Source organism: Carassius gibelio, chromosome B25, assembly GCF_023724105.1.
Source record: "Carassius gibelio isolate Cgi1373 ecotype wild population from Czech Republic chromosome B25, carGib1.2-hapl.c, whole genome shotgun sequence".
In the NCBI taxonomy this organism is placed as follows: Eukaryota; Metazoa; Chordata; class Actinopteri; order Cypriniformes; family Cyprinidae; genus Carassius; species Carassius gibelio.
This window is the reverse complement of record NC_068420.1, coordinates 11,194,552-11,219,927: the sequence shown is the minus strand read 5'-3', so window position 1 is coordinate 11,219,927 and position 25,376 is coordinate 11,194,552. Positions and strand designations below refer to the sequence as shown.

The 25,376-nt window shown below is 36.4% G+C and overlaps 2 protein-coding genes across 3 annotated transcripts in view; one reads left to right on the top strand and one right to left on the bottom strand.

Annotated features, from left to right (window-relative positions):
• The window catches only part of si:ch211-266k8.4 (TBC1 domain family member 10A), a 34,326-nt gene extending 22,174 nt beyond the window's left edge, over nucleotides 1–12,152 (top strand). Inside the window, exons 14-15 of one of the 2 annotated variants that reach the window (XM_052597132.1) lie at nucleotides 4,081–4,275; nucleotides 11,798–12,152. In XM_052597132.1, coding sequence (XP_052453092.1) covers nucleotides 4,081–4,275; nucleotides 11,798–11,876 — 274 coding nt within the window. In that variant the 3' untranslated portion in view covers nucleotides 11,877–12,152. Of the gene's footprint in view, nucleotides 1–4,080; nucleotides 4,276–6,363; nucleotides 6,855–11,797 lie in introns of those variants that run through there. The other variant, XM_052597133.1, reaches the window with a different exon arrangement.
• An 8,978-nt stretch (nucleotides 12,153–21,130) lies between these two features.
• On the bottom strand, nucleotides 21,131–24,795 carry rassf10a (Ras association domain family member 10a). The gene has a single exon (XM_052598453.1). The coding sequence runs from the start codon at nucleotides 24,661–24,663 to the stop codon at nucleotides 23,353–23,355; it is 1,311 nt and encodes a 436-aa protein (XP_052454413.1). The 5' UTR covers nucleotides 24,664–24,795; the 3' UTR covers nucleotides 21,131–23,352.
• Between the last annotated feature and the right edge of the window lie 581 nt (nucleotides 24,796–25,376).

The following is a 25,376-nucleotide window of genomic DNA, read 5'->3' as shown; positions in this document are numbered from 1 at the left end:
AGCAGTATAGAGCGCCCTCTCGTGGCTGTAATGTTTTCTCTTGGTTCATTTCTCTTAGTTCATTTCTCTTGGTTTATGTCAAATTAATTTTGATAAATAAGTCGCACCTGACTATAAGTCGCAGGACCAGCCAAACTATGAAAAAAAGTGCGACTTAGAGTCCGGAAAATACAGTATTTGGTACAATGATTCAATTGACTGCAATACTTATAAACTGTTAATATAATACACTCAAGTTTTAGGAAGCATCCCATTAAACTTTTCATTATTTACTCCATTATTAATATTTACTCTATTGTTCCAAATCCCTATGACTTTCTTTTTTATGGAACACTAACAAAATAAATATGGAGGACCAAGAGTGCCACTTAAAAATAAATTAAAATACACATGGAGCAGCATTAACTACACAGAGCCATTGTTCACTGACAAGCTGTGCCAAACCACAATCTTATTTTGCGCATTGAACAAATGCTCTGTGTAGTTAATGCTGCTCCATGTGAAATCACCGTAACCGGCTTTATTGACAAGATGCGCATTAAATATCGCATGCGATTTATTGTGCAGTCCTAATTACTATACAGATTGCTGTTTTGTATTTGCTTTTCTTTTGTTTATTTTTTTATTTTAATAATACTTATATTAAATGTAAGAAAATTATTCAAGTAATAATCATTAAGGGGGTGGGGGGTCCATTAGCTTATAGTTAGTTTTTGAGTGATTTACAAATGCCCAGTTTGTGAATGGTTTGCACAATCCTTACAGCTCTAGTCAGCATTCATTGTAATTGCATGTAAAAGAGCAGCCCGCGCATTCTTTTGAAATATCTTCTTTTGTTTTCCACAGAAGAAATAAAGTCATACATGTTTGGAACAAGCTGAGGCAGTAAATGATGAACAAATAATAGTTTTTATTTTTGTGCAAACTATTGCTTTAGTGGAGTTAAATACAGGTGGATGTCACTAATCAGGTGCTTGCGTTTTTGTTTTTCTTTCTCACAAAGTGACACAATTTATGGCTTTGTACTTTTGTCTGAGCAAGAATGAATCTTGTTCTGGAGCTTTAACTGTCTGAGAAAATGCTTCTGGCTAGTTGAGAGAGTTTTGCGTGTCTACTCACCTGTTTGCATGTGCGTGTATCTGATTATCTTTGTGCAGGAATTTCAAGTTCACATGCACGTCATCACATTTTATTTTGAGAGCTTGTGTTCAAGCACGAGTCATTTGCACTAGTCATTCCTATCAAAAAGCTGATGGTCAAAAATGTTATCTATTTGAATTATTTAGAGAAACCGCAACTTTAAATGCAATTGAGAAAGTCAAACAGTATCTAAAAAAGGCAAATAAATAAAAAGACTGATGAATAGACTTTGAGTGAGCATGACCCAGGACTCTACTAAAATAGTTCACACTTCAACCCCCACCAATGTTCAAACCAAAACTATGCCCCTGGATTGCAACACACACATACTCAACCAAAAATGAAAGGGCTTAATTATAATACTTAATACAAAGAAAGCATACTTGCACATGCAAACACATTTTGTTGAAGACGGGGAGATTTAAAGTAAATTATAGGTAACAAAAGTTTTCTGGTTCCACTGTTATCATAATGTGGGATAATTGCAAAATGTGATTCCTCGAGGTAAATTAAGTGGTAAAGTGACAAAATGTAATATTGAGTGTTATCATAGTGTCTTTATAATTTATAGACATGAATGCAAATGGCAGACCTGTAAATAGAGCCTTATTAGTGAGCAGAATGAGCCTATTAATGGTCTTCTGCTTACGTCTAGTGGTTCAAATAGCAATTCCAGGGATTTGCTGTTTAAATGTACTGTTTTTCAACTTTGTAACTGTTATAGAGGCAACTAATGTCTGTGCCACATAAATCTTACATTTTGCCTGCTTGTCTACAATCATATGACACGTGCTCCCCTTTCATGAAGTTTTGAGCTTTCTTTTAGGATTTATAGGGTTTGGGGTGCACTATATCAAGGCCATATTATTAAATGCCCTGTTATAACTGTTTAAATGCAAATGTTCAATATTTTTGTAATCATTATTGACCTAAAGAGTCTAAAGAATTGTACTGCAGTGATTTTATTGGTTCTGAGTTTAAAAGCTAGGACTAGTTCACAAAAGTAGCTGTTTAAAATAATCTTAAATATTGAATGAACAGTTTGATTGACAGCATTGGTCCAAGAGGCAAAGTTGTTCAGAATGAGGATATCTATCATATGATATGAGGATCTAATGTTTGTGGTGTTTATTTATAAACATGTCCTGCAATTTGAGATAATTTTCTATAGAAATATTGTGTTTTTTGAGGCCTTTTTAACTGTTATAACACCACCTATTGTCCAATCTGCATTAAAACTTTGCATGCTTGTCAAGAGCCATCTGTTACATTTTCACTAAGTTCCATAAAGTTTTGAGTTTTCGTTTAGATTTTATATGTTTTTGTGTATATATTTGCCTACGCCCCTTTTCTAAATTACCCCGTTATCGCTAACCATTTGATAATTATTGACCTATACAGTCTAAAGAATTATACTTTATTGATTTTGAGTTTAAAACCTAGGACTAGTGCACAAAAGTGTTTTTTTTTTATTTTTTATAATCATAAATATTTAATGAACGTTTTGATTTATAGCAATAGTCCTAGAAGTAAATTTGTTCAGAGTGATGAGATCTATCTATCTATCTATATTTGGCCACACCCCTTTCCTAAGTGATTATTTTATGAAATAAAATAAATTAAAACAGAAAAAGTTGAAATAGTAAATTTAAAACAAACTTAAATAAATTCAAGATAAATGCAACAATACAATTGATTAAATTTGACAATCACATAACAAAGTGACTAAAGCTTAGGTGAAAATAATAAATTAAATTTAAATAAAAGCTAATTAATAAATAATAGTATAGTAATAATACTAAAATAATTTCTTCCCTAGCTGTTGTTATTTTTTTTTCTTATTTAGCATTTTAGCAATGTTTATGCTTAAAACAAGAAAATATTTGCCAGTTCACTTTGCAACTCAAAGTAAATATACTTATGAAAATAAGTTGAATTGCCTTTCTCTTTCCCAGGTAAATTTGTTTAATTAGCTGAAGATAGTAATTTGCTGAAACATTTGCATACTTGTTTGTGTCCATCAGTTTTTAATTCACATGCATTTTGTGCACTATGCAGTTTATAAAATGATGTTTTTGTAGACTTTTCCAGTCATGAGTTGATCAGTGTGCAGTTAGCCACCCTCTTGTTCATTTTTAAATATATTACATGAAACATTCTATTTTATTATTATTATTATTTATAATTTGATATAAATTGGGATTATGGTGTTTAGTTATATTTACCTCCAAAAAAACTATATAATTTTAATATTGATATTTTGATTTGAAAGATATTTTAAATAATATTTTTAAAGAAATAAATATTACCACAATATAGTACTTGGAAATAGAAAAAAAAAATGTTGGTTGAATGTGACCAGGACTAGTTTTAGGTCAATAGACATTCTAATGTGTTGGATTCTGTCGGGTCAATTGTTACTCATTGTTGACGATTGTGTCTCTGTTTACATGTTTTTTGCGATGCAGTGAGTATAATTGAATTAGGGTGTGTGTTTGGGTGAATACAGTAAACAGGGTATATCAGGACTACAGCTGCTTCCTCTGATGTTCAGATAAATCAGTGTGTGTACGATGTCCTGTTGCTCCAGTGTAAAAATTATCCCATAAGAAGTAAAAGGAAGTGGAAAAAGTTCTCAGTGTGAAGTTGGTTCTGATAAACTGTCCCATTATTTGTTTGTACATGCCACAAAGTTGATGCATTGACATTTATTTATTAAAAAATGTGTAATTTACTCACCTTTATGTGGTTGCAAATATATATCAGTTTCTTTCCTCAAACATGTCCATCTAGCATGTGTTTACATAGAAAAACAATGGAACAACAGGGCAGTGAAATGTAAAAATGTGTTATTTGTGAATGGCCAAGAGTCCAAATACTTTCTGGGATCACTGTGTGCCCCTGAGTAAGTTTTGAGTACTGATTTGTGTCTCTTCACAGCTCCAGCTGTTCGGCCTGGCGTGTGAAGTCAGGGCCCGTTGGTAAAGTGGCTCGCAGAAGGAGCCGAGGTCAGTCCGGACAAGGAAGATCCCTCCTGCTGAAGAATCGTAGCTCTAGATCTCAACAGACAGCAGCTCAACCATTTGTGCAGCCGGAGAGCAGCAACAATGATGAATGTCAAGAAACCCAAAGCAGGTAATGAATCATTTACTTTCAAGATGAATAAATCTTTGCTTTGTGTAGGCAGAGTGAAGGTGTTCCTCCATCATAAATATTTGTTTGCCAATGCTGACATTAATTACTGTATTTTTCGGACTATAACTCGCACCTAAGTATAAGTCGCATCAGTCCAAAAATACGCCTTGACGAGGAAAAAAAACATAAGTTGCACTGGACTATAAGTCGCATTTATTTAGAACCAAGAGAAAACATTGCCGTCTACAGCCACGAGAGGGCGCTCTATGTTTTCAGTGTAGACTACAGGAGCACTGAGCAGCATAGAGCGCCCTCTCGCGGCTGTAGACGGTAATGTTTTCTCTTGGTTCATATCTCTTGGTTCATGTCAAATTAATTTTGATAAATAAGTCGCACATGACTATAAGTCGCAGGACCAGCCAAACTATGAAAAATAGTGCTACTTATAGTCTGGAAAATACAGTAATGTGTTTTAACATTCTCTCTGCTTTGGGATGGGATTAAACTGACAGGTTGCCACGTTGCTTTGGTTTGGCAGGTTTTTGTATTCGTTGAAGAGGGATATAATTCGTTGAAGAGTTAGTTATAATGATGCTTTAAAGCTGAAGTAGGTAACTTTTGTAAAAATGTATTTTTTACATATTTGTTAAACCTGTCATTATGTCCTGACAGTAGAATATGAGACAGATAATCTGTGAAACAAATCAAGCTCCTCTGGCTCCTCCCAGTGGTCCTATTGCCATTTGCAGTTACGCTCCCGGTAGGAAACAACCAATCAGAGCTGCGGTCCGTAACTTTTTTTTATTTGTTCAAAATTTTCAAAATGTATATAATAAGTGAGTACACCATGAAACAATTTTCCAAACCGTGTTTTTAGCCTGTCCTGAATCACTAGGGTAAACCTATAATAAGTGTTTATATTCTGACTATTTTAGATTGCTTCGGGTAGGTACCATGGTGGAGTAACCCAGTACCTTTGTGATTCTTCATAGACATAAACAGAGAGAAGTAGATCCGGCTACGATGTTCTTCCGCAAGACGCAGGCAGTTCTGTTTATTAACCGCTAAAGCGTCGAAAGTTATTTTACTGCAGCTTTAATCTGGACCCAATTCATCACATTCAAAGTGATTAATGCGACCGTATGGATTCTCTACAGCAGATAAGGATTTAAATGAAAGCACAGGGAACCATGAATGGGGAAATTTTAATGAGGTAAATGGGAGTCTTAGGAGCTTTTTTCACCTCTTTTGAGTAGCGTACCTGTGAATTGTTTTGATCTCAGCGAGGAGGACAACATTTTTGTCAAAATAAAGCAGTTGTCGGGGCTTGTACATTTATTTTGCAAGATGTAAGTCAGATGTATTTAATTAATACTATAATAGTGTCTAAATAAGGCTAAATATAACTGGTATTTTTCTTCCCAGTTGGCATTTCTTTTTTTATTTAAAGATTAAATAATATGACAGAGAAATAATATGAAATTAAATAAATTGTCACGACTTGTAAGTATATTTGGCAAAGTAAAAGTTAAAAATCATATATATTTACAGATACACACTATATCAATATCAATAAAATTGTTTAAATTTGCATATATATCAGCCAATAAATTATATTTAATTGTCTTCGAACACTCACCTGAAGTTAATCTTTAAAAACACTCATCATTTAAATTTGCTGAAAATGTAATCTTTAGCAAATTTTAAAATGAATATGTATTTTTCATATTGTACATCTTAATATATTATATATTGTATATTATATTGTATGCCTTATTAAATTGCAACATGATTTTTGTAGTGTTTTTCTTGTAATTCATTTAGACAAGTCTACATTTTAAGATCTACAATTTATTTGTTATTGGCTGTAATATGAACAATGATGGCTTTATCTTTATTGGAATTGTGATATTGTTGCGAATCTATAGTTCTAAGTTCCTCCGTGTTCACACATTAAGCAGGCCTGAGTCGTCTATGTCACTGGAAAAAAAGGAACATAAAGATAGCTTATGAGCATTATGAGGTTAAAAATAAATTATGCCTGCATCCCTTTTTTGTGCCCTGACCGTGTCACCGTTTTACATCCAGCATCTTTACCCTCTGGGATCAGGTGGAAAAGCAGTAGGTGTGGCGGAAAACTGAAGCAGAAGCGTTGATCTCCGGTCAGTTATATCAGCAGGCTGTATTTAAACCCTCGGGCCCCCAGGGGCCAACGTCCTGCCATTTCCACTTGCCCCCTTCTATGGAAGGAGCTGACACAGGAGCAGATGACTCACACCAGCTATGAAAACAAGCATCTGGCCTTTAAACTTTTAACATCCACCTTCCTGGTGCCTTTGCACTGTCCTTTGTAGCACTTGTAATGATGTCAGGGGGAGCGTGAAACTTTCCTTGACTGGGACTGTAAGATTGTTGCGAAGGTCATTCTCTTATGTGTGTCTCCATGCATGTGTGTGTGTGTTTGTGTGTGTTTAACAAACATATTGTTCCTTTAGTTTCTGTATCACCTTCTGAGAATTTAAATCCTCACGTGAACCAATAATGTAGAGTTCAAAATAAAGTTCAAAAAGCAGAATCCATGCCAGGAACATCTTAATTGTTTCCTCGATGTATAAAAGTGGTCTAACTGCATTTTTCTTCATTATCATGCATAGAGAATCAGGTGGAAAAATAAAAACTTTTATGCAGGCTAACTGACAAACCTTTCTTCCAACAGGTTTCTTGTTTTATAAAAAAGTTCCTTGTCGCACATAGAATGCAAACAATGAAACGATAAGAAAATTTAGTCTAAAATTCCAATAACAGCAGACAATTTTTGTCTCACTTGGTTGTGTTTGTTTGTTTTGCTTGTATCTCAGTTTTGTTTTCCTATTCTTTTTTGGGGGGTTTTGTGCAGTTCTTTAAAGCTTTTTATAAATATTTTTTAGTTTTTGCTTTGTTTTGCTTTTTCATTGGTGTTTTGTTTTGTTTTTTGTTTCTTTTAAACATAATTTCTGTTATTTCGTACAATTTGTTTTATTTCTGCTTTGTTTTGCTTTTATTTTAGTTTAGTTTTTTCTTAGTTTTGTTTCTTATTGGTTTGTTTTAAACATTTTATTTGGTGTTTGTCTTAAGACATTTTGTTATTTTATTTTTGTTCTTATTTATACTCTTTCTATTTTTATTTTATTCTATTTTAAATTATAGCATATACAATGTATTTTATATTTAAATGTTTACACTTCTTTTTTTTATATATCATTGTTGGCCATAAGAGGATTTCCTTAAACAGATGTGCTCCACACAGCTCGAGAATTCATTCACATATGCATATAGTTTTACCAGATGTTAGCAATGTACATAATAAAACCCGCACTAACCAACAAAAGACAACAAATATATATTTCGCAAGTATATTAGTATATTTATAGTATATTAGTATTTATATTTTAAAACCTCCATATTTTATACACACTTTAATATTTGAATAATTCCTGTATGAGTAGTTAAATCTACTTTTAACTTTTTTCCTTCTTTGAAGTTAACAGTTATTCCAGTGGAATCATTTGTATTCGTTTTTGTTTTTCTTCCCACCACTGCATGCCATCTTCACAAACCTGGCTGAATCTGTGGTGTGGTTCTTTTCCTAATCATGTGATTACCAGACGTCCCACCTCTGAAAAGAGCCAGAGTGTGGGAGGCTATGGGAAAAAGCTCTGTCCCTGTATGCCATGTGTGCGTCACACTCCTTACGAGCAGCGGAGACATGTGATCCCATGCCCAGCGTGTGATCTTCCTCTTCTGTATCTGGTTTCCAGGGGCTCCCAGGGGAAAATATTACAGCATATCTGGCAACCCTGCCAATGCTGTGATGGGATACATGGTTTGAAATGCAACACACAATCATCTATGCGTGTAGGTTCGTGTCGGGCTGTTGGATAGGGGAGCGATAGCCATTGTCGTTCAGTCGGGTGTGATGGTTGTGCAACAACACTGAACGAAAGTAGGAAAGCTGATCAAGGAACTGCTGATCTTATCTGATCACATTCAGATTCAGGTGACCGTGTTGGTGGCTGCGCTCTAGATGTTACATAAACAATACCGCGGAAAGATCTGGTGGGATCAAATCCCAAGGGAAATACGTGCAGTATGAACTCCCATGATTAACAACACTTAGCCGGAGTGGCGTTACTTATTCATGACGTAGCTCCTGATTTCCCAGCATCACCCTGCTGTTTAGAAGACTGCGTCTGCTCCAGCAGACTGGGTCATTAGGGAATGTTTTCAGCCATCTAGAAACCCGAGTCCGTGCGACGTTTTTAAATTGCATGGTCACTCGGTTGTTGTAAATATAACTTAGGTAGAGGTGAGTAATACTTTAGCTCTCTTCCAATGCAGATCTTTAAAGAAACTTCTCGACTGATTTAAAGCGATCTACTTGAGCCCCTTTCACACTGCACGTCGGACCCGCAATATTCCCGTAACATTGCCTGGTCGCCTTCTGTGTGAAAGCAACCACGTCCCGGAATTGATTACCGAATTGAACCCGGGTCGGGGACCTAGTAACATTGCGGTAATCGATCCGGAACGAGCGCTGTGTGAACAAAAGCCAGATCTATGCGCGACTCTTTTACCGGCTGTTTTGAAGGAAGATCAACATTCGCGCCGAAAACATATGTGCAAACTGTAATGAAGCAGAGATCAGTTAGTTCCTCACTTTCCGCGCTGACGCAGAGATCGTTCGCTTGCTTCAGTGAAAGTATAACGTGCCAAGCGTTGTCGACTCGTACATTACACGTCACGCGCTGATGTCACGTGTCGTTACGGGATCTTCAAGGGTTGTGTGTGAAAGCACGCACATATACCGGGTCATCAATGGCAGTGTGAAAGTGCCAAATCTAGCGACCAGGGAACAATTACAGGAACACTTTACCCCTGTATTTGCCGGAATGACAGTGTGAAAGGGGCTATACAGTAGGCTATAACTTGAAATGCACAGGAGATTGGACACTTTGATTTCAATAGAGTTTGACATCACAATACTATAGTAAACATAATTAGTGCACGGAGATACATTTCACAAACAAGTATATTGAGGGGAAAAATTTATTATTATGTTTTAATTTATACTTTGATGCTCGCAGTGTTTTCAGCATATGCCTCCTTACTAAATGAAGACATAAATACATGAACAACATCCCCAGAGCTACTCTTGAGTCACTTCATGAGCATTTGACTCTTTAATTTTAGCAAAACTGGTGTCATATCATATACACACAAACAAATCTCTTCATGGCAACACGTCAAAATAAAAGGCCGGTTAAAGTTGAAGAAATTGTGACAGAAATATATGACATTTGTGCAGTAGAATATAGGTCTTAATCTTAATAATCAGACAATTTTACTTTGCCAAAACAATTTAGAGGGTTTTATTTTTATTGGATTACAAGAAAGATTTAATTAGTCTTTTATGAATTCATTTTATTACTAGGGGAAAAAGTCTAATTAAATGAATTTCATAGGGCTCTAAAAATGTAACTTTTGTTCAAGATTTAATTAATTGCTGTTGAATTGTAAGTTTCATGATTTCAATAATACATTTAATTTAACAATTAAAATGGAGTCCAGAAAATGTAATTAATATGATGATATTATTATATTATTATAGATATTAATACGTGTTGAAATGTTGGATTACTGTACATGAAAATGGATATACATTGGGTTACATATAAATGACAAAAAGCACCAAAAAATTTTTTAATAACTGATGCATTACATTTTAGGTCTTCTTAAGCTAAGGTGAGTAGATTTGTGTGGGGAATATAGGAGAAGTATTTTGCATATGCAAACTTGTACTCAAGAACCAGTGGTGTTTGGTGTCACTGACGTCAAATCTGGTGTGTCAAGTTTGAATATGTGATTTAAATGGATAGTCCATCAAAGAATGTCATCTCTGTCATCATTTACTCACATTAATGTCATTCCAAACCTGTATGTTTTTCTTTCTTCTGTGAAGCACAAAATAAGATATTTTGAAGAATGTTGGTAACCAAACAGTTTCAGGTCCCATTTTCTTCCATAGTATTTTTGGTCCATATAGAAGTCAGTGGGACTCAAAATCATTTGGTTGCCAACATTCTTCAAAATGTCTTTTGTATTCCACAGAAAACAGTGATTTTTGAATGGACTATCCATTTAATGTCTCTCCGATCTCATTCTGTCTGTCATTCTCAAAGTAAGGTTTCATTATTTTGGAGTATATACCACCCCGGCTGCAAATAGAGGGATCTGTCACTTATTATTACTGGTGTTTAGTGTCTAGGTTTCCAGACAGTCCATACCTGCTGTCTTCCCCTGGGTCTGGCTGTTCCTCATCTCCATTGTCCACCAGGCCGTTCTGTCTCAATGGCTCTCGCTGGGCCTCTGCACCACACAGTGCCAACAAACAGCTAAATCCAGCATGGCTAAACTCTGCAGGATAATCTGCTTAAACACAATTGCCGTAGACCCCAGAGTGTGTGGAGCGGGAAGCAGCTGCTCCATACGGACACGCAGGCTTCATACTCCATCATATGATGGACTGCAGAGGTCTCAGGCTGTGGAGCTTGAGATAGACTCATTGTGATGAAGTGTTTTTAATCTGAAGCCATGCTTAGCATGCCATTTTGCCACCAATGGGCTTGTGTTGTATGGACCTAGTAATGTGGAAGCAGATCAGCCCTATTCATAGCTCCAGCTGATGGATTTGTGATGCTCTTCAGATAGAACTTTTTGCATAATATATTTATATGAACTAAAAAAGACAGACACATGTATATTAATAGTATGTTGTTGTATCATGTAACCCTAATGTCAGTCCTAACTTAATACATTTCAGTTCATACAAAACTAGATCAAATCCATTCAAATATTTGATTCCATTAGATTTTTGTTGTAGCCTTCATTTAATGGATATATTTTAAGTCAAAGTAGGTTCATTGAGCATAATTATTTTTTAAGTGATTTTGAGAGCAGGATGATGTTCAGCAAAGACCAAAGTGAATGGCACAGCAGGGCAAAGTGATATTTCGAGCGCTCCTGAGAGACTAGAGCGAGGCAATAAAGGACGAGAGTGCTCTTGTTGCCTGAGGTGCCTTTAGCTGGGAACACTTCATGCTGTTAGCGCTCAGTTTTGTATAGCACAAGCTGCAGGGTCCATAAGAACAGTTGTTACAGCGGGTTGTTTTTGTGGCTACGTTTAATTTAGTGGTTCACATAAGGCTACATACACGGGATATGCATTATGGCCCTTGTTGTTTTGAAACTATGCTAGTTGTTATGTTAGTTATGCAATTCATTGAAGCATGTACGTAAAAAAAAAATGTAAACGTTGTATAGTCAAACAGGTCACAAGTTCGATTTCGTAAGTGAACCATGACCTGGGCTGGTACAGTACAATGCCATTATCATTGTGATCATGGGACTGTCCCTGCCATTATTGTTCTGAAAGTCATTTCAATGCACACCCTGAATAACTACCTCTCTGTGTTTGTAAACAAAGGCATGTGGCGCTGAACGGGACAAACTTCATCATCTGCCCAATGACAGCATGTCAAGTGAGAGAATCCCAGCTAATTTGAGCCCCTCGAGGAACTGGTCATGGAACAAAGTGTGCTCACTTCATAACTGCTCAATGAAACACCGTCATTTTGACAATTAAACAGGGCCTGCCTGACTCCTCCTCCACTGTCTCTGACCACGTGTTGCTGATATGCACTACCAACTTTACAGAAGTCATGTTAATGTATGAATGTAGGATTCTCAAAACCTCAATCGATTATTTAGGGAATGTCCGTATTTTAATGTAGCTTTTATATTCATTTAATAAAAGATTTCATAAAATAATTCATAATGAACTTATGGCTTCTTGTCTTTACTTTTTAAAGATCTGTCTACCGTCTACAGTATATCTATCTATCTATCATCTCTCGTTTCAACCAAAAGTTGTTTTCTGGAGATAATTGGAGTTTAATTGGCAATTCATTTTCATTTTTGGAAAACAACTACACAAAGATTGTTAATAAATAAAATAGACTTGTTAAAACATTGTATCTTGCACATAAAATGACAGAAACCTGCAAATAAATACAACCTAATTTAAAACAATTACGCAAAAGTTAACTTCCTAGCTCTTTTTCCATCCTGTTAGGATTACTTTTAATTGCAAATTATGCTGATTATGTAATTTTTGCTAATTTAAATTGTGTCTGAGCTTAACCAGACTACACTACAACAAGAAATTATTTCAGTTATCACACAAAAACATATTTTTTTTATCTCTCCAAGAGTTAATTAGCTACTTTAAGGCCCTGCTGTACTTCTACTGTTAAATGTTTTGTTTTCATGTGTAAAATGTCAAAATAATTTACAGTTTTAATACTCAGCCTTTAGATTACATGAGCAGTGTGGATCAATTGTATCCCACAGGCCTCTCTACTGTGGCTTCACAACATCGTCCAGTCAAAAGTTGGCAGTTGTCCATGAAGTCCATGAATACATGAAAATACAGACAACAACAACTTTTTTTTTTTTTTTTTAAGCGTGAGCAAGTGTGTATGCGTATGCGAGGGTGTGTCATAAAGCGTCTGACTGTCACAGCCCTGTAATTATCTAAGGTGTAGGTTTCAGATGAGTAGAGCCACACGCGAGCGAGTCCTGCACTGATGTCATGAAACAGTGGAGGAGCCGGTTTTTGTTTTTCTCTCATATCTTTTTATCTCCTGTTTCACTTCATACCTCTCGAAGGCCTTTTTATGTTTGCTAGTGAGCATATAGATTCAGTTCTCAAGCGGCTCCGCATCCACACACTGTTTGACATCAATTGCAAGGCAAATTCATAATTGTGTGCCGTTCTCAACGTGTCTGCCTGCTAAGTCAACATGGAGACCAGCGTAGGAAGGGCTCCATTCACTCACAGGTCGTGTGAAAAGCTGATTGATTACTTTAAGTTAGTCTTATCATCAGTCTTTTTCGATTTAGCCACACAGAACTCACACTTTCACCGGCTCACTTCACCTCAATGCAGTTTAAGGTTTGGAGAAGAGCCAGTAGCTCAATTCACCCATCCAAAACAACTTTAATGGATTAAATTACCGTTAAACTGAATATTAATCACTAAATACTAGCTAAAATGGTTTCTTTGTTGTTGTTTTTTTAGTGTACTACAACATACTGTACACAGTGTTGCTACAAATTAAAACTAAAAACTAAGAGTTAAACTGTTAAAATATTGTTCACAGTTGTAAATAAATATTATTAGAGTATGTTTAAAAAAATACTATTTAAGTCTTTCTTCTTCAAAATCTCATATTTAATTGAAGTTTACTTGCTATTTTTTATACCGGTAGTTATTTTTGGAATGTCCTTGCAATTAAAGGTACAATTTGTAAGATATTTGCAGTAAAATATCCAAAAACCACTAGGCTAGTTTTATATATTTTGTGTAGCTGATTACTAACAATATCTCTATTCTCTATTCCCATTTTAAACAGTGACACGGGGCAGTGCAGTCACCTGTCAATGACATTAGTTACCCTTTGTTACCGTCTTTACTGACATAGAAACCACATGACAACAGTGTCGTGGACAAATGCGGAAGTAGCTTCGCAACAAACTTCAACTAGAAAGAGATGCCGATCTCGCTTGTATTTTACTCGACAGGTGAGTTGTTTTGATTCGTATCTTTACAGAAAATGTATGCTATTATGACGATCAACAAGATTAGTATTATGGGGCATATACGGCAAATGTCTGATCCATAGTCTAATCGCATCTTCGCATTGACTTTGTATGTAATCTACTCGCGCAAATCGTTGAACTCTCATTAAATCCATGATTTATCTTTCCATCTGATTGATGGTCGTCAGCGGTTGGGTAGAAGACAACAAATCCCATCATTCCCCGCTCCTCTTCAGCGTCATCAAACCATGTGATTGTTATTGTTTCGGTAGTGCGCCCTCTAGTGGCAGGTCTTACAACCTGTACCTTTAAAGAGTAAAAATAATTTAGGCCAAATATTTTTCAGTGTAGACCAGATTTTCTGAAGAAGTTGTAGGTGGTTTCCAGGTGATCGCTCTGTAGTTGCTGAGGTGTTGTGGGAGTTTTTAATGTACTGTTGTGTGATTATAGTGTTCTGGATGGTTGCTAGGGTGTTCTGAGTTAAGTGTTTGTGAGGTTGTAAGTGACTGCTAGGTGGTTCCTGCTGTGTTTTAGGAGGTTGTTAGGATGGTGTGGATGCCTGCTGTGGGATTGCTAGGGTGTAACTGGACACTTTTTTTTTTTAAGCTGTGTTGATTCTAAAAGTATTTTTTCCAATTCATTTTCATCATAATGATTTTTGAAAATTCTTCAATAAAGACTTCTAAGCATTTACCAAGCTCAGCCAGCTCTTAGATGAATCTCATTACAAACCTTGATCTGATGAAAAAACTAATCTGGATAAAAGACAAATGGTATTCTTATAGTTAATTAGGGAAATAACTATAATTCAATGAATCACTGCAAATGACTGATTGATCAGTTATAATTGGTAGTACTCAAGGAAAAAAAATGTTTTCAGGATTCTTTAATGAATAGAAAATCGAAAAGAACAGCATTTATTTTAAATGGAAGTCTTTTGTAATTATAAATGTATTTGTGCTTTAAATAAGGTCTTTGTTACCATATTTTATGATACCATAGAAATGTCACAGTTCTTATCATCAGTGTTAATATCACAAAAAAAACTAGCCAAAAAATAAACAACAACCATTAAATAAGAATAGCTTACAAGTTATGAAAAAAAAAAAAAAAACTACAGTAGAACCAATAAATAAATGCTACATACATTGGATAAAGTAATCAAATGTGTAAAACATTGCATATTCTTCACTCTGTAAATTATATTTTTTTCTTATTTAATTTACAAAAGAGCAGTAAAAGGTTTTCTCTTTTGTTGTTTGATTAACAAGAATGACAGATAGCAGGAATATTAGACTGCTGTCACTTTAAGAGCTACCCGGATCCAGTATACTGTTTCTGTCAAGGATACTTGGCATTTACAGGCATTTTGACACACAAACTTGTGTATTTAACCATTTAAAGCCTATAAAGCAGCGAAAATTACTCTGTTTAATACTCCCAAGCTCTATAAGCAATGTTTTTATGTGCACGCACATCTCTGATAGCACTCACAAACAGTCTCTCAGTGTGCCCACATACAGCAAAAAGAGTTCTCTTTTGCTGCAGATTGCATTTCAACTGCTTAAAATCAGTTGTTTTTAAACCATAATGCTTAAATACACGTGCAAATGATACGTTTTCATAGCATGAAAACGTCATATTAGCGTGTAACCGTGATAGAGATGATCAAAAATCTCTGTGTTAACACATTTCCAGCGGTCAATCATGCATATCAGTATAGCTCACACATCTTATTAATATGTATAAGGAAAAGGTTTTTTTCAAGAATGTAGGAATACATTTGCTTTAATAAGAAATTCGATCTATACACACTGCAGGTGTAAGAGGCCCCTCTGAGTGTGTCACCGTCCCAGAATGATCCTGCATACCTGTGTCAACCCATCTCCACATAATCTATTAGTGTAGTGACCTATTAAGTCTAGGAATGCTTTGAGTGAACCTCCATGATCCTAGTTCAGGATCAAAGCTGGAAGGAAAACCTGCCTGTGCACAGAGGTCAGCTTTGTTTGTATTTGAGAAACATCCCCTTCCTCCTCTCTCTAATGCACTTGTTAATGTGACGCAGTATTTACATTTCATCACGAGAAACCCATTAAAGATATTGTTTTCTAATGACAATGTGTGGGAAAACTAAAATCTGCTTTGGTCCATGGATTGATCTTGTATCTTGGTTTGCTTAAATGAAAATGAAAAAGCCACCAGAAAAATAATTTACAGTGCGTTTAAAGAGACAATTTACCCCAAAATCTGTGAAAAAAACAAGGAAGATATTTTAAAGAATGTTGGTAACCAAAGTTTTAAATCCCACAGACTTCCATAGTATTTTTTTTGTCCATACTGTGGAAGGCCCAAAAAACTGTTCAAAAAGTGATATCTATCCTGAGTTCTCTTATTTGAAGTGTTTCATTTTTTGTCCATACTATAGAAGTTAATGGGACCCAAAACCATTCGGTTACCAACATAGTATATACAAAAAATATTATGGAAGTGAGTGGGATCTGAAATTCATACACCGTGGGATCATGACTTTCATAATATTTTCTTTACTTTCTGTTCTATACAAGAAAGAAACTCAATCAGGTTTGGAATGATATGAGGGTGAGTAAATAATGGCAAAGTTTCATTTTTGGGTGGAATATCCCTTTAATTCTGACTCATACCAATATGATCCAGTTTCCCGAGGTTTCCAGGTCATTTGGTTTTACACCCGAAGGCCTAACGGGATTTGAAGTGTATATATTCGACCTGTTTAAAGCAGATACCTTCAGGCAAACACGCTATGTTGTGTTAATACAGTACGTGCTTTTATTACGTCAAATGGCAGTTTTGATGTACTGGTTTGGGTCGGGACAGTTGAAAGCTGGTCTCGGATCTGTCCTAAAGGGACATCATAGGCCAGGATGTAATTTGTCTCCCTGCTGTTCTCAGAAGTGGCGTTAGAAACACGTTAACATCTGCCTGGGTCGTGTTTAAAAGCTATAGGGCTTAATTATTGACCACTTCCTTACTCAAGAGCTTCCGCCCCCTGAAGAAGGCGTTTACGCCATCTCTTAGGCTTTGGCAGTGTTTCATTGAGTCTTACCTTCCTCTGTTTTCAAGTTACACAGTGCCATTTCCAGCATTATTACAATAAAATAAGTGACTCATTTTGTCTTGCTAAAGCTAATGGACCCATTTCATAGACCATCTCCCCATATATTTTGCTCTTTTGGAAACTAATAGACAGTAATTTCTCCTATTGCTATTGAAGCAAGTGAGAATGCAAAAAAAAAGAAGAAAAAAAAAGAAAGAACAGAAGTTTACCCAATAATTATACAACCATGATGACTTCCATTTCACGGCTAATATTTCATGTATTCTGAATACAGTCAATTACAATTTGTGTTTTGCATAATTTTGATCAAATTACAGCTTGATTGAAAATGACATACAATAAAAATACTGTTTACAAGTAATATCCATCTTTATCTTTAGTATTTTTTTACAAGTTTTTTCTCTCTCTCTCTCTTAAAAACAAAATAGTGGCAAAATTGTTATGAGACAGTTATAGATATGTAATGTAAAGTTATAATCCATCTATTTCACTGTTTATCAGTTTTAAATGTAAATAAATGTATTTATGATAGAAAAGTGGATTTGGGATACAAAATATAAACATAAAAGGCATTTGAACATTTAAACGCATTACAACAAAGAAAACAATCTGTTGTTTGACAGTTTCTTTTCTCCTAAATGACCTTGTGATTCTGCAGGTTTCTTGGAATAAAAGAAGGGAAAACTAGGTGTAACGAGAGACTGACTTTCTGGTTTTCACTTTCTAAATAACTTGCACACACACACTCCTGCTTCATTTCTGTTCCTCTCATTTCGTCAATGCATTTGGGAACCATTCTACAGGAAAGGGCGAAAAGCCATCTGCTTCCTGAGATTCAGATTATGGGATGTTTGAGTGTTAAAATGAGCATCCGGCGCGTTCATTTTGACCCACTCATGCATCTTTAGCCCGAGAAAAAGAAGAGAAGATTTTGTTTCTCCAGACAGAGAATGTCACCTGACTGGATTTATCATGCTAATCTCTTCATTTCCATGAACTATATCATAGTACTTTGTTCATGGGTTCAGAAGTACAATTAGTTGTGATCCAGGTTGTGAGTAGTTCTGAAAACAATAAACGCATCATCTGTCAGCATGCACTAATTTGTTTCTCCTCAGGGTCAGATGAAGAATGCATAAGCAACCATAATTTTTTAACTGATATGAAATTTAAAAACCATAATTGTCCTTCCTCTAGTTTTTGACCAGATGTCAATGCATGCCATGTAAAACAGTCCTAAGAATCACAGACTTTAGTCCTGTTAAGTATACAATTAAGTATGTTTGCATTATGGTTATTTGCCACCAGGTCGCATACAGGCTAACATTATTGACCCTGATTGGAGATTACAATTGTTGACAGGTAAAGTGGAAGCAAATTCGTTTTTCTTTTCTCTGGAGCAAGTGCCCCAACTTGTTCTGCTGAAAACCTGTTCAATGCCCCTTGAGTGTTCCTCCACCCTGTGTGTTTTCGATTTGAGACGGTTACTGTGGTGCAGACAGAGTTCAGCGCCAAGCACAGGTGCTCTGGGAAACACAGGAAAAGTCACAATAAACATGCTCAAGTTAAAAGTAGTTCAACTTTGTACAAAAAGTTGTCGTTTCATTGCCCTGCAACATCAACAATAGGCTAATAACTACAGAAGCCATGGAATTTAAATAACTAACTAATAAAATAAAAGAACAAATTACGGCATTTTACCTTTACAGGTTGGACTTTGCTGAGAAAATAAATCTCGCAATTTCAAGTTTATATCTCACTTTTTTTACTTGTATTTATTTATTATTTTTACTGAATTCTAAGTAATCTCGCAATTCTATATCGTTTTGTTTCCGCTTTGGAATAAACTATAAAAAGATAATTGTGAATTTTTTTCCCACAATTCTCAGTTCTTATCTTGCATTTCTGATTTTCATTTAAAAAAAGAATCTAAGTTCTAAGAAATCCAGAATTGTGATTAAAAAGTCAGTAGAGAGATAAAATCAGAAGTTCCCTTTCAGTTCATTTTCATTGCTTGACGGAAATGTGTTTCCATAAATAACACATTTTTACATAAAACGATAATTAATATGCAGTGAGGTAGAACCCGAGTTCTGAGGAAACATTGTGTATGTGCCAAAACTTGTTTCCTCGTCAACTGGGTTTGTTATTGGCTGTCACTGGGGTCAAGGCAACAGGCCAGATGAGTTTACCTTTTGTAAATGAGTAATCCTTATTACAAACCCACATTCCTTTACTGTAAATCACTGCTGTTAAATTCAGAGAAATAAACACAGTATTGTGGACTACCTCGTCACTACACATCCCTCCTCCAACCATCTATTCTCAAATTCAAACTCAGTTAAAACATCAGGTTATCCCTTATTTTTCTTTTTTTTCTATTTCTGTTATATTATTTTTCTCTAGTATAATTATTTTTATTTTTTTTTACAAAAGGGTTCCAAGAATAATCTGAGCAGAAATAAGTCCTGATACAATGCCAAGTAATGTAAAAATAAAATAAATTAAAATATCACATGGCAGAACAGGTGGAAATAAATTATCGCCAGATTCTTTGCTAGCTTTAGTATTTTCACCATACCATCTGTGTTGAATTGAACTAAATTTCGCTACCAGCCGATCTTAATCTTCTCTTGAGGCATTGCCCGAGGAAGCTATTATTTATAATCTTCTTGTACGAGTCACATGAGGGCATTTAATGTCTCAGAGGGATTTCAGTGCTCAATCTGCATGTGCACGTGCATTTGTGTCGTAGCAATTACAGAGCATTTCACTCTGTGTATTATGAAACATCCATCCCATTTTTTAGATAATATAGTTCGACACTTGTGTGCGCTCTCAGAACCTTTCTATATTGCATATATATATATATATATATATATATATATATATATATATATATATACTGTAGAGAGAGAGAGAGAGCTTCTTGGCTCATTTTCCTAACATGCACTCATGACACCTTTTCCATACAAACATGTTTATAATTTGACTAGTATTTTTTTTTGCTGAGATTGTCCCAGGCAGGTGTGCACCTGTGTGTGTCTGTGCACCTGGGAGCTGTAATATGCTCAGCAGCTCTGTGTTAATTGAACAGTGCTTCATTCCCAACTGCTGAATATATAACAAGTTCATCAGCTGACATTATGACTGAAACCTGTTAGTGCTGCTTCACCACAGACTGAATATCATGGAAAAGCAGGAATTCACCTTCCCAGATGTGGTAAAGGGTGGGAAAACACTTTTAGTGTTTATCTTACATAATCAAAGACATGCATGTTGCTCACTGAGTTAATATAAAAAACATTTAATATATATAGGCCTACATTAATGTGTAAAAAATTTGGGGTTGGTAAGATTTTATATGGTTTTTGAAAGAAGTCTCACATGCTTAGCAAGGCATCTTATCCATTTATCCATCTATCTATCTATCTATCGATCATCTATCTATCTATCTATCTCTCTAAACACTGTGTATATATATATATATATATATATATATATATATATATCAAAGGAGGATGGAAAAAACAAGTGTTTTGTTTGTTTGTAATAGTTTCTTTGGAAACCTAGTTCCTTATCAAGAAAAACCAAATTATCATTCCTTACGATAAAAGCTGCATAGCCTGTTTTTCTTTGTTAAATGCTACATACTGCTAACAACGGTAGCTTCATTCTAGCCTGAGAGGTTCAAATTTATTTGTTACGCTGTGGTAATCTAAGATAAATCTAAGACAACAATTACAGCTCATTCCACACAATAATTTGATGCTAAGTCCAAAATTGACACGCTTTTTGTTATTTGAAAAAAATGCCTTTGAGGCATTTTTTTCATGTGTCACTTATTCACGCATTACTTCCTGTCATGAATGACAGCAGTTATTGAATGTGCCCCTTCGAAATACAACTGTCTTGTATTACTATCTTGTTGTTGTGAGACGTAACTTCAAGTGCTTAAAGGACTTTTTTTTGGAATGACACATCTCTGATCCTGCCAAAACTGTATGGGGATCTCGATTAATGAGCCTGCGTCGGCTCTGAACTCATAAACACGCTGGGTTATCGTCACAATCCCCTGCTTTTATTTTACACAGACAAACAGGACAATAAATAATGGCAAACATCAGATCTACATTTGTACAATATAGCAGTTCTTGCGATTCCAAGTTTAATCCTGAAGGTTGTGTTGCCGCTGTTTGTCCCACATTGGCACGCTGTGCTTTCCTGCTCGTCCAGCTGTTCTTGAATCTCTTCCAAACCCGTCAGAGCTGTTGTTTATTTGAAATGGTTCAATCCGATCCAGATTAATGGCGCTTTATCATCTGTCCCCCCCTCCTCCTCCTCTTCGACTTTAATCACAGAACTCACTGCTGCCAGACCCAGCATTTTCCCCTTTTATACCACTTCTGATGGATTTGCCTCATTTTAAATGGCTAATTATTTATCAGCAACATTATTAAATAAACTGCTCTATTTTAGAGCATAAATCATAGAGCAAAAAACAGAGGACTTCTTGCAACATTAATTTGATGTTTATATTATTAAAATTTAAAAATGCTCTTTTTTTTGTACAATTGCCTCTTTTATCTGTGAGCTGACATATTAGGGCTTTTCCAAATGTCATAATTCATCTCTTAAAACTAAATTGAGAATCAAGTGTGAGGGCGGTTCTTTCCCTTTTCCTCCTCTGTTTTAAAACATCACATTTTAGGCTTAACTCTTAAATCCTCTTCATACAGCACAGAATCCCTGAACTCAGTGACTCTGCTGCATTGCGTTGGACGGATGCCCTTTCTAAACTTAAGAAACTCTATATTGGTTATGATGCTGAGGTCATACTGAAGCAAAATGAACGTTTCTGGCATGTTTTACATGAGTATATTACTGTTTTATAATGCATTTGTACTAAACTTAATTTTCAAGTTGGATTCTGAAGTTGATGAAATGCTACAACAGCATTCAAAAACATTCCACTTGATAATTTCGCTATTAGTTGCAATAGAGAAATCATATGTACTGTATAAGATGAGTCAATGACAAAGTTATTATTTGATCCTAGAGGTCCCTCGTGACTAAAAATAAAAATGTGTATAAAGAGGGAAAAAAAAGCAGAAATGACTTAACAGTAAATTCCAGTGTGTCTAGAAGACACTACATTTGGTTTAATTGGAGCTGTCTTGTTGAAGTCAAAACCGTGAGCAAACAGGGATTCACGCATCAGCTCCTCAGAAGTATGAATAAACAGCAGCGTGTCGCACGCACCTCTTGATTCCCACAACTTCAGTTCCCACAGCAAAGGATGTTTTCTTGTTATGCAAATTGATTCCTAGAGTAAAAGCTGTTAGTGGATTGTTCTAATTAGTCAGCTGGTGAACATTGAAGTGATTAGCACATATTTGCTCAATGCAGATATTTGATCCGCCTAAATGCTGTTCAATAAATAATTCTCAAGACCCTATTAAATCAAAATTAGTGTTTTGTGGGTTTTAGTCCATAGGAATTCTATATGCTCAACGTTGAAAAAAATAAGTTTTTGAATAATTTTCTTCTGGTTAAACTGCCCAAAAACACTGATGACTCATCCCGCACTACACAGATTTTTGTCCAATTACATGCTCTATAGAGTCAGAATGCCCCGCCCCATAACACCACCTGCAACTGACTAGCAAATCATAGTTCATGTTTGTGCCATAGCTACAGCTGCACTGGTCAGATTTCTTCCCCTGTATTTCCTGTTAAAACGGAATTGTGGGTGGGGCATATTGAAAGGCTCACGTTTTTATTTTTTAAAAGCCAATAGGCTTCAGATGCATCAACTACGAATTCCAATGATGTTTTATTTGCTTATTCTAAAGAATGTCTGATTAGATAAAAATCAGTATAGTGCAGGATGAGTCGTCAGTTCTGTTTTGTTTTCCCAGAAGGGGAAATTAGATGTTATATAACATTTGGGAAGAAATAAAACCCCACAAAACTCTAATGCTAGCTTTTCACACAAGGCTACAGAAAAACAAATACATACTGTTTGTACTGCAACATAAGTCAGCACATAGTGGACATCTCAGGCTATGCATTGGTTAATTAGTTATGATTTGGAAAGCTGCACCTTACAATCTATTCTCCATGTGTATGAGTGAGGCAATTACAGAGCGAGGCGATCATAACACTAGTCTGGTATAATTTACATGCGCTCCTCTCTTATAAAGAGAGAAGATTCATGAATCAATAGAGGCGAAATGTCCCTGAGTTCGCGTCGAAGTGAATGATTCTAAATCGTCTTGTTACACAAGAGACTCGCAAACAGGTGCGTTATCCGAGTCCTGGCTGTGCATTGAACTCAACCCAGTGTCCGAGTCATCATCATGGGTGCATGTTTTGGACAGTCCCCTCGCCTGCTCTACCCAAACATTGTCTACTGAAGGCAGTTGTTCGGTTTCTCCCTCATCTTTGCTGTCTTCCGCCTGTTTCTCTTCCATCTCGTCGAATCTGTGAACCTTTTCGAGTAATTCCCTCAACTCCTTTTCTTTCGCGTCCAGAAGCTCCTGACTCATATCCAAGTCGCTCTTCACCGTCTCCAGATCGGTGTTCAAGCGCAGCCCGATGTATAAACTCGTATCCAGTTGTGTTTTGATCCTCTCCTCGTCTAACTGGAGGTCATTGTCTGTTAGGAGGTCCGGCGCAACTGGGACCGGGGTCACCTTGAGAGCCGTTTCTTCTCCACTGCTCTCCGCGTCTTTGCTGGAAAGCTCCTCCTGTCGCCGTCTCATCCACCTGTGGTTGAGTTCTTCTTGTATTTCCCCTGTAAGTATCTCCATCAGAGCCTCCCTCTCGGTCAGTTCCTCCTGAAGTTGAATGACTTGGTCGCAGCGTGACGCGTATTCCTCAAACTGCGCAAAGGACGCGTCCGGATGCGCGCTGGAATCGCTATCCAAGCCTTCCTCGAGCAAATAAGTGTCTTGCACGTAGTTTACGCCGTGTATTTTCATTCTGTCAAAGTGAACTTTTGATTCATACCTCTCGATTTCATTATCCAGCTCTTTTATTCGCTGTAGCTGCTGTCGGATAGTATGATCCTGCGAAATAATGAGATGGACGAGCGTTTCCATTTTGTCCGCAGATGGTTTGTCTTTTGGAGAAGCCTCCTCTTTCTTCTGATTAATTTTGTCCAACTTTCTAAAAGCTTTCCGCACAATCCTCCGCTGTTTGTCGTGTGAAATCTGCATGGTGGCTCTGGTAGGGCAAGGGCTCTCTTTGCTGAGCACGACCCGCGCCTCGGCGCTCCTCGGTCCGCTGTTGGGCAGCGACGCGTCGCTCCTGACCAGAACGAAGCGCACGTTCTCCTGCTCATCGCCCCAGGCGCTCCACAGCCGCAGGATTTTGGTTTTATTCGGCAGAATCCGCTCATAACCCCTCCATTTCTCCACGATACAGTACGACTGTGGAGGACCGGTGAGCATCGCGCCTTTCTGGAAGCTCTGGTCCTCCAGCAGCACTTTCACTACATCCGCGCAGGTGGTGCGTCTGGACAGTCCGGACACCAGCTTCTCCTCCCGGCATACCCACACCGAGATTTTGCTCTCCCCTTGTTCCATGATAACTCACATCGAGGTCCACGAAACCGGTTTTACCTTGCACTCTAACATTGATCAAATGCTACACGCGGGAAAACTCAGACAGACGAGTCTCCGCCGCGCGCTGAGAGTTGTGTTTGTCTCTAAACTACAGCAGCGTGTTTCTGAACGTGCAGGCACCGCCCACCGACTCCCAACATCACGTGACATTAAACTCCAACTTCACTCATTATATTGATAATGCACTCGGATAAATCTATGGACTGGTCGTCACTTTTTACCTCATCCATCCCATTATTTTTGAAAGCATTTCTGTGTAAGAAAAATGCATCTGAATATTTCACTGAACATATGTTGACCAATAATGGGGCATGTTGTCACACTACTGTAATAGGTAGGTTGTCACAATGGAATCTGCTATTAAACCATCTATACAGACGTTTCAGCGATGAATCACAAAGCAATTCTGAAACACCCAAAACTGTAAAACTAACACAAAAATGCTGAAACTTTGTTTTGACTAACAAGTAATGTAATTAAAAGTTTAAGAAACTGGGGCTCATCAACCCCTTAAACATCATTTAAGTTTACAAAAAGCTAATAATTGTTTAATAAAAATGTAAATAAGTAGCCTAAATTAATAAATAAATCTATTCATTAAAAATAAAGAGAATACAAAACTCTGGATATAAATGTTGCTATTTTATTAGTTTACATGCATGCAATTAACAACA

Bases quoted from the DNA above. Each gene is read 5' to 3' on its own strand.
- rassf10a (XM_052598453.1), bottom strand. From the start codon at position 24,663: ATGGAACAAGGGGAGAGCAAAATCTCGGTGTGGGTATGCCGGGAGGAG.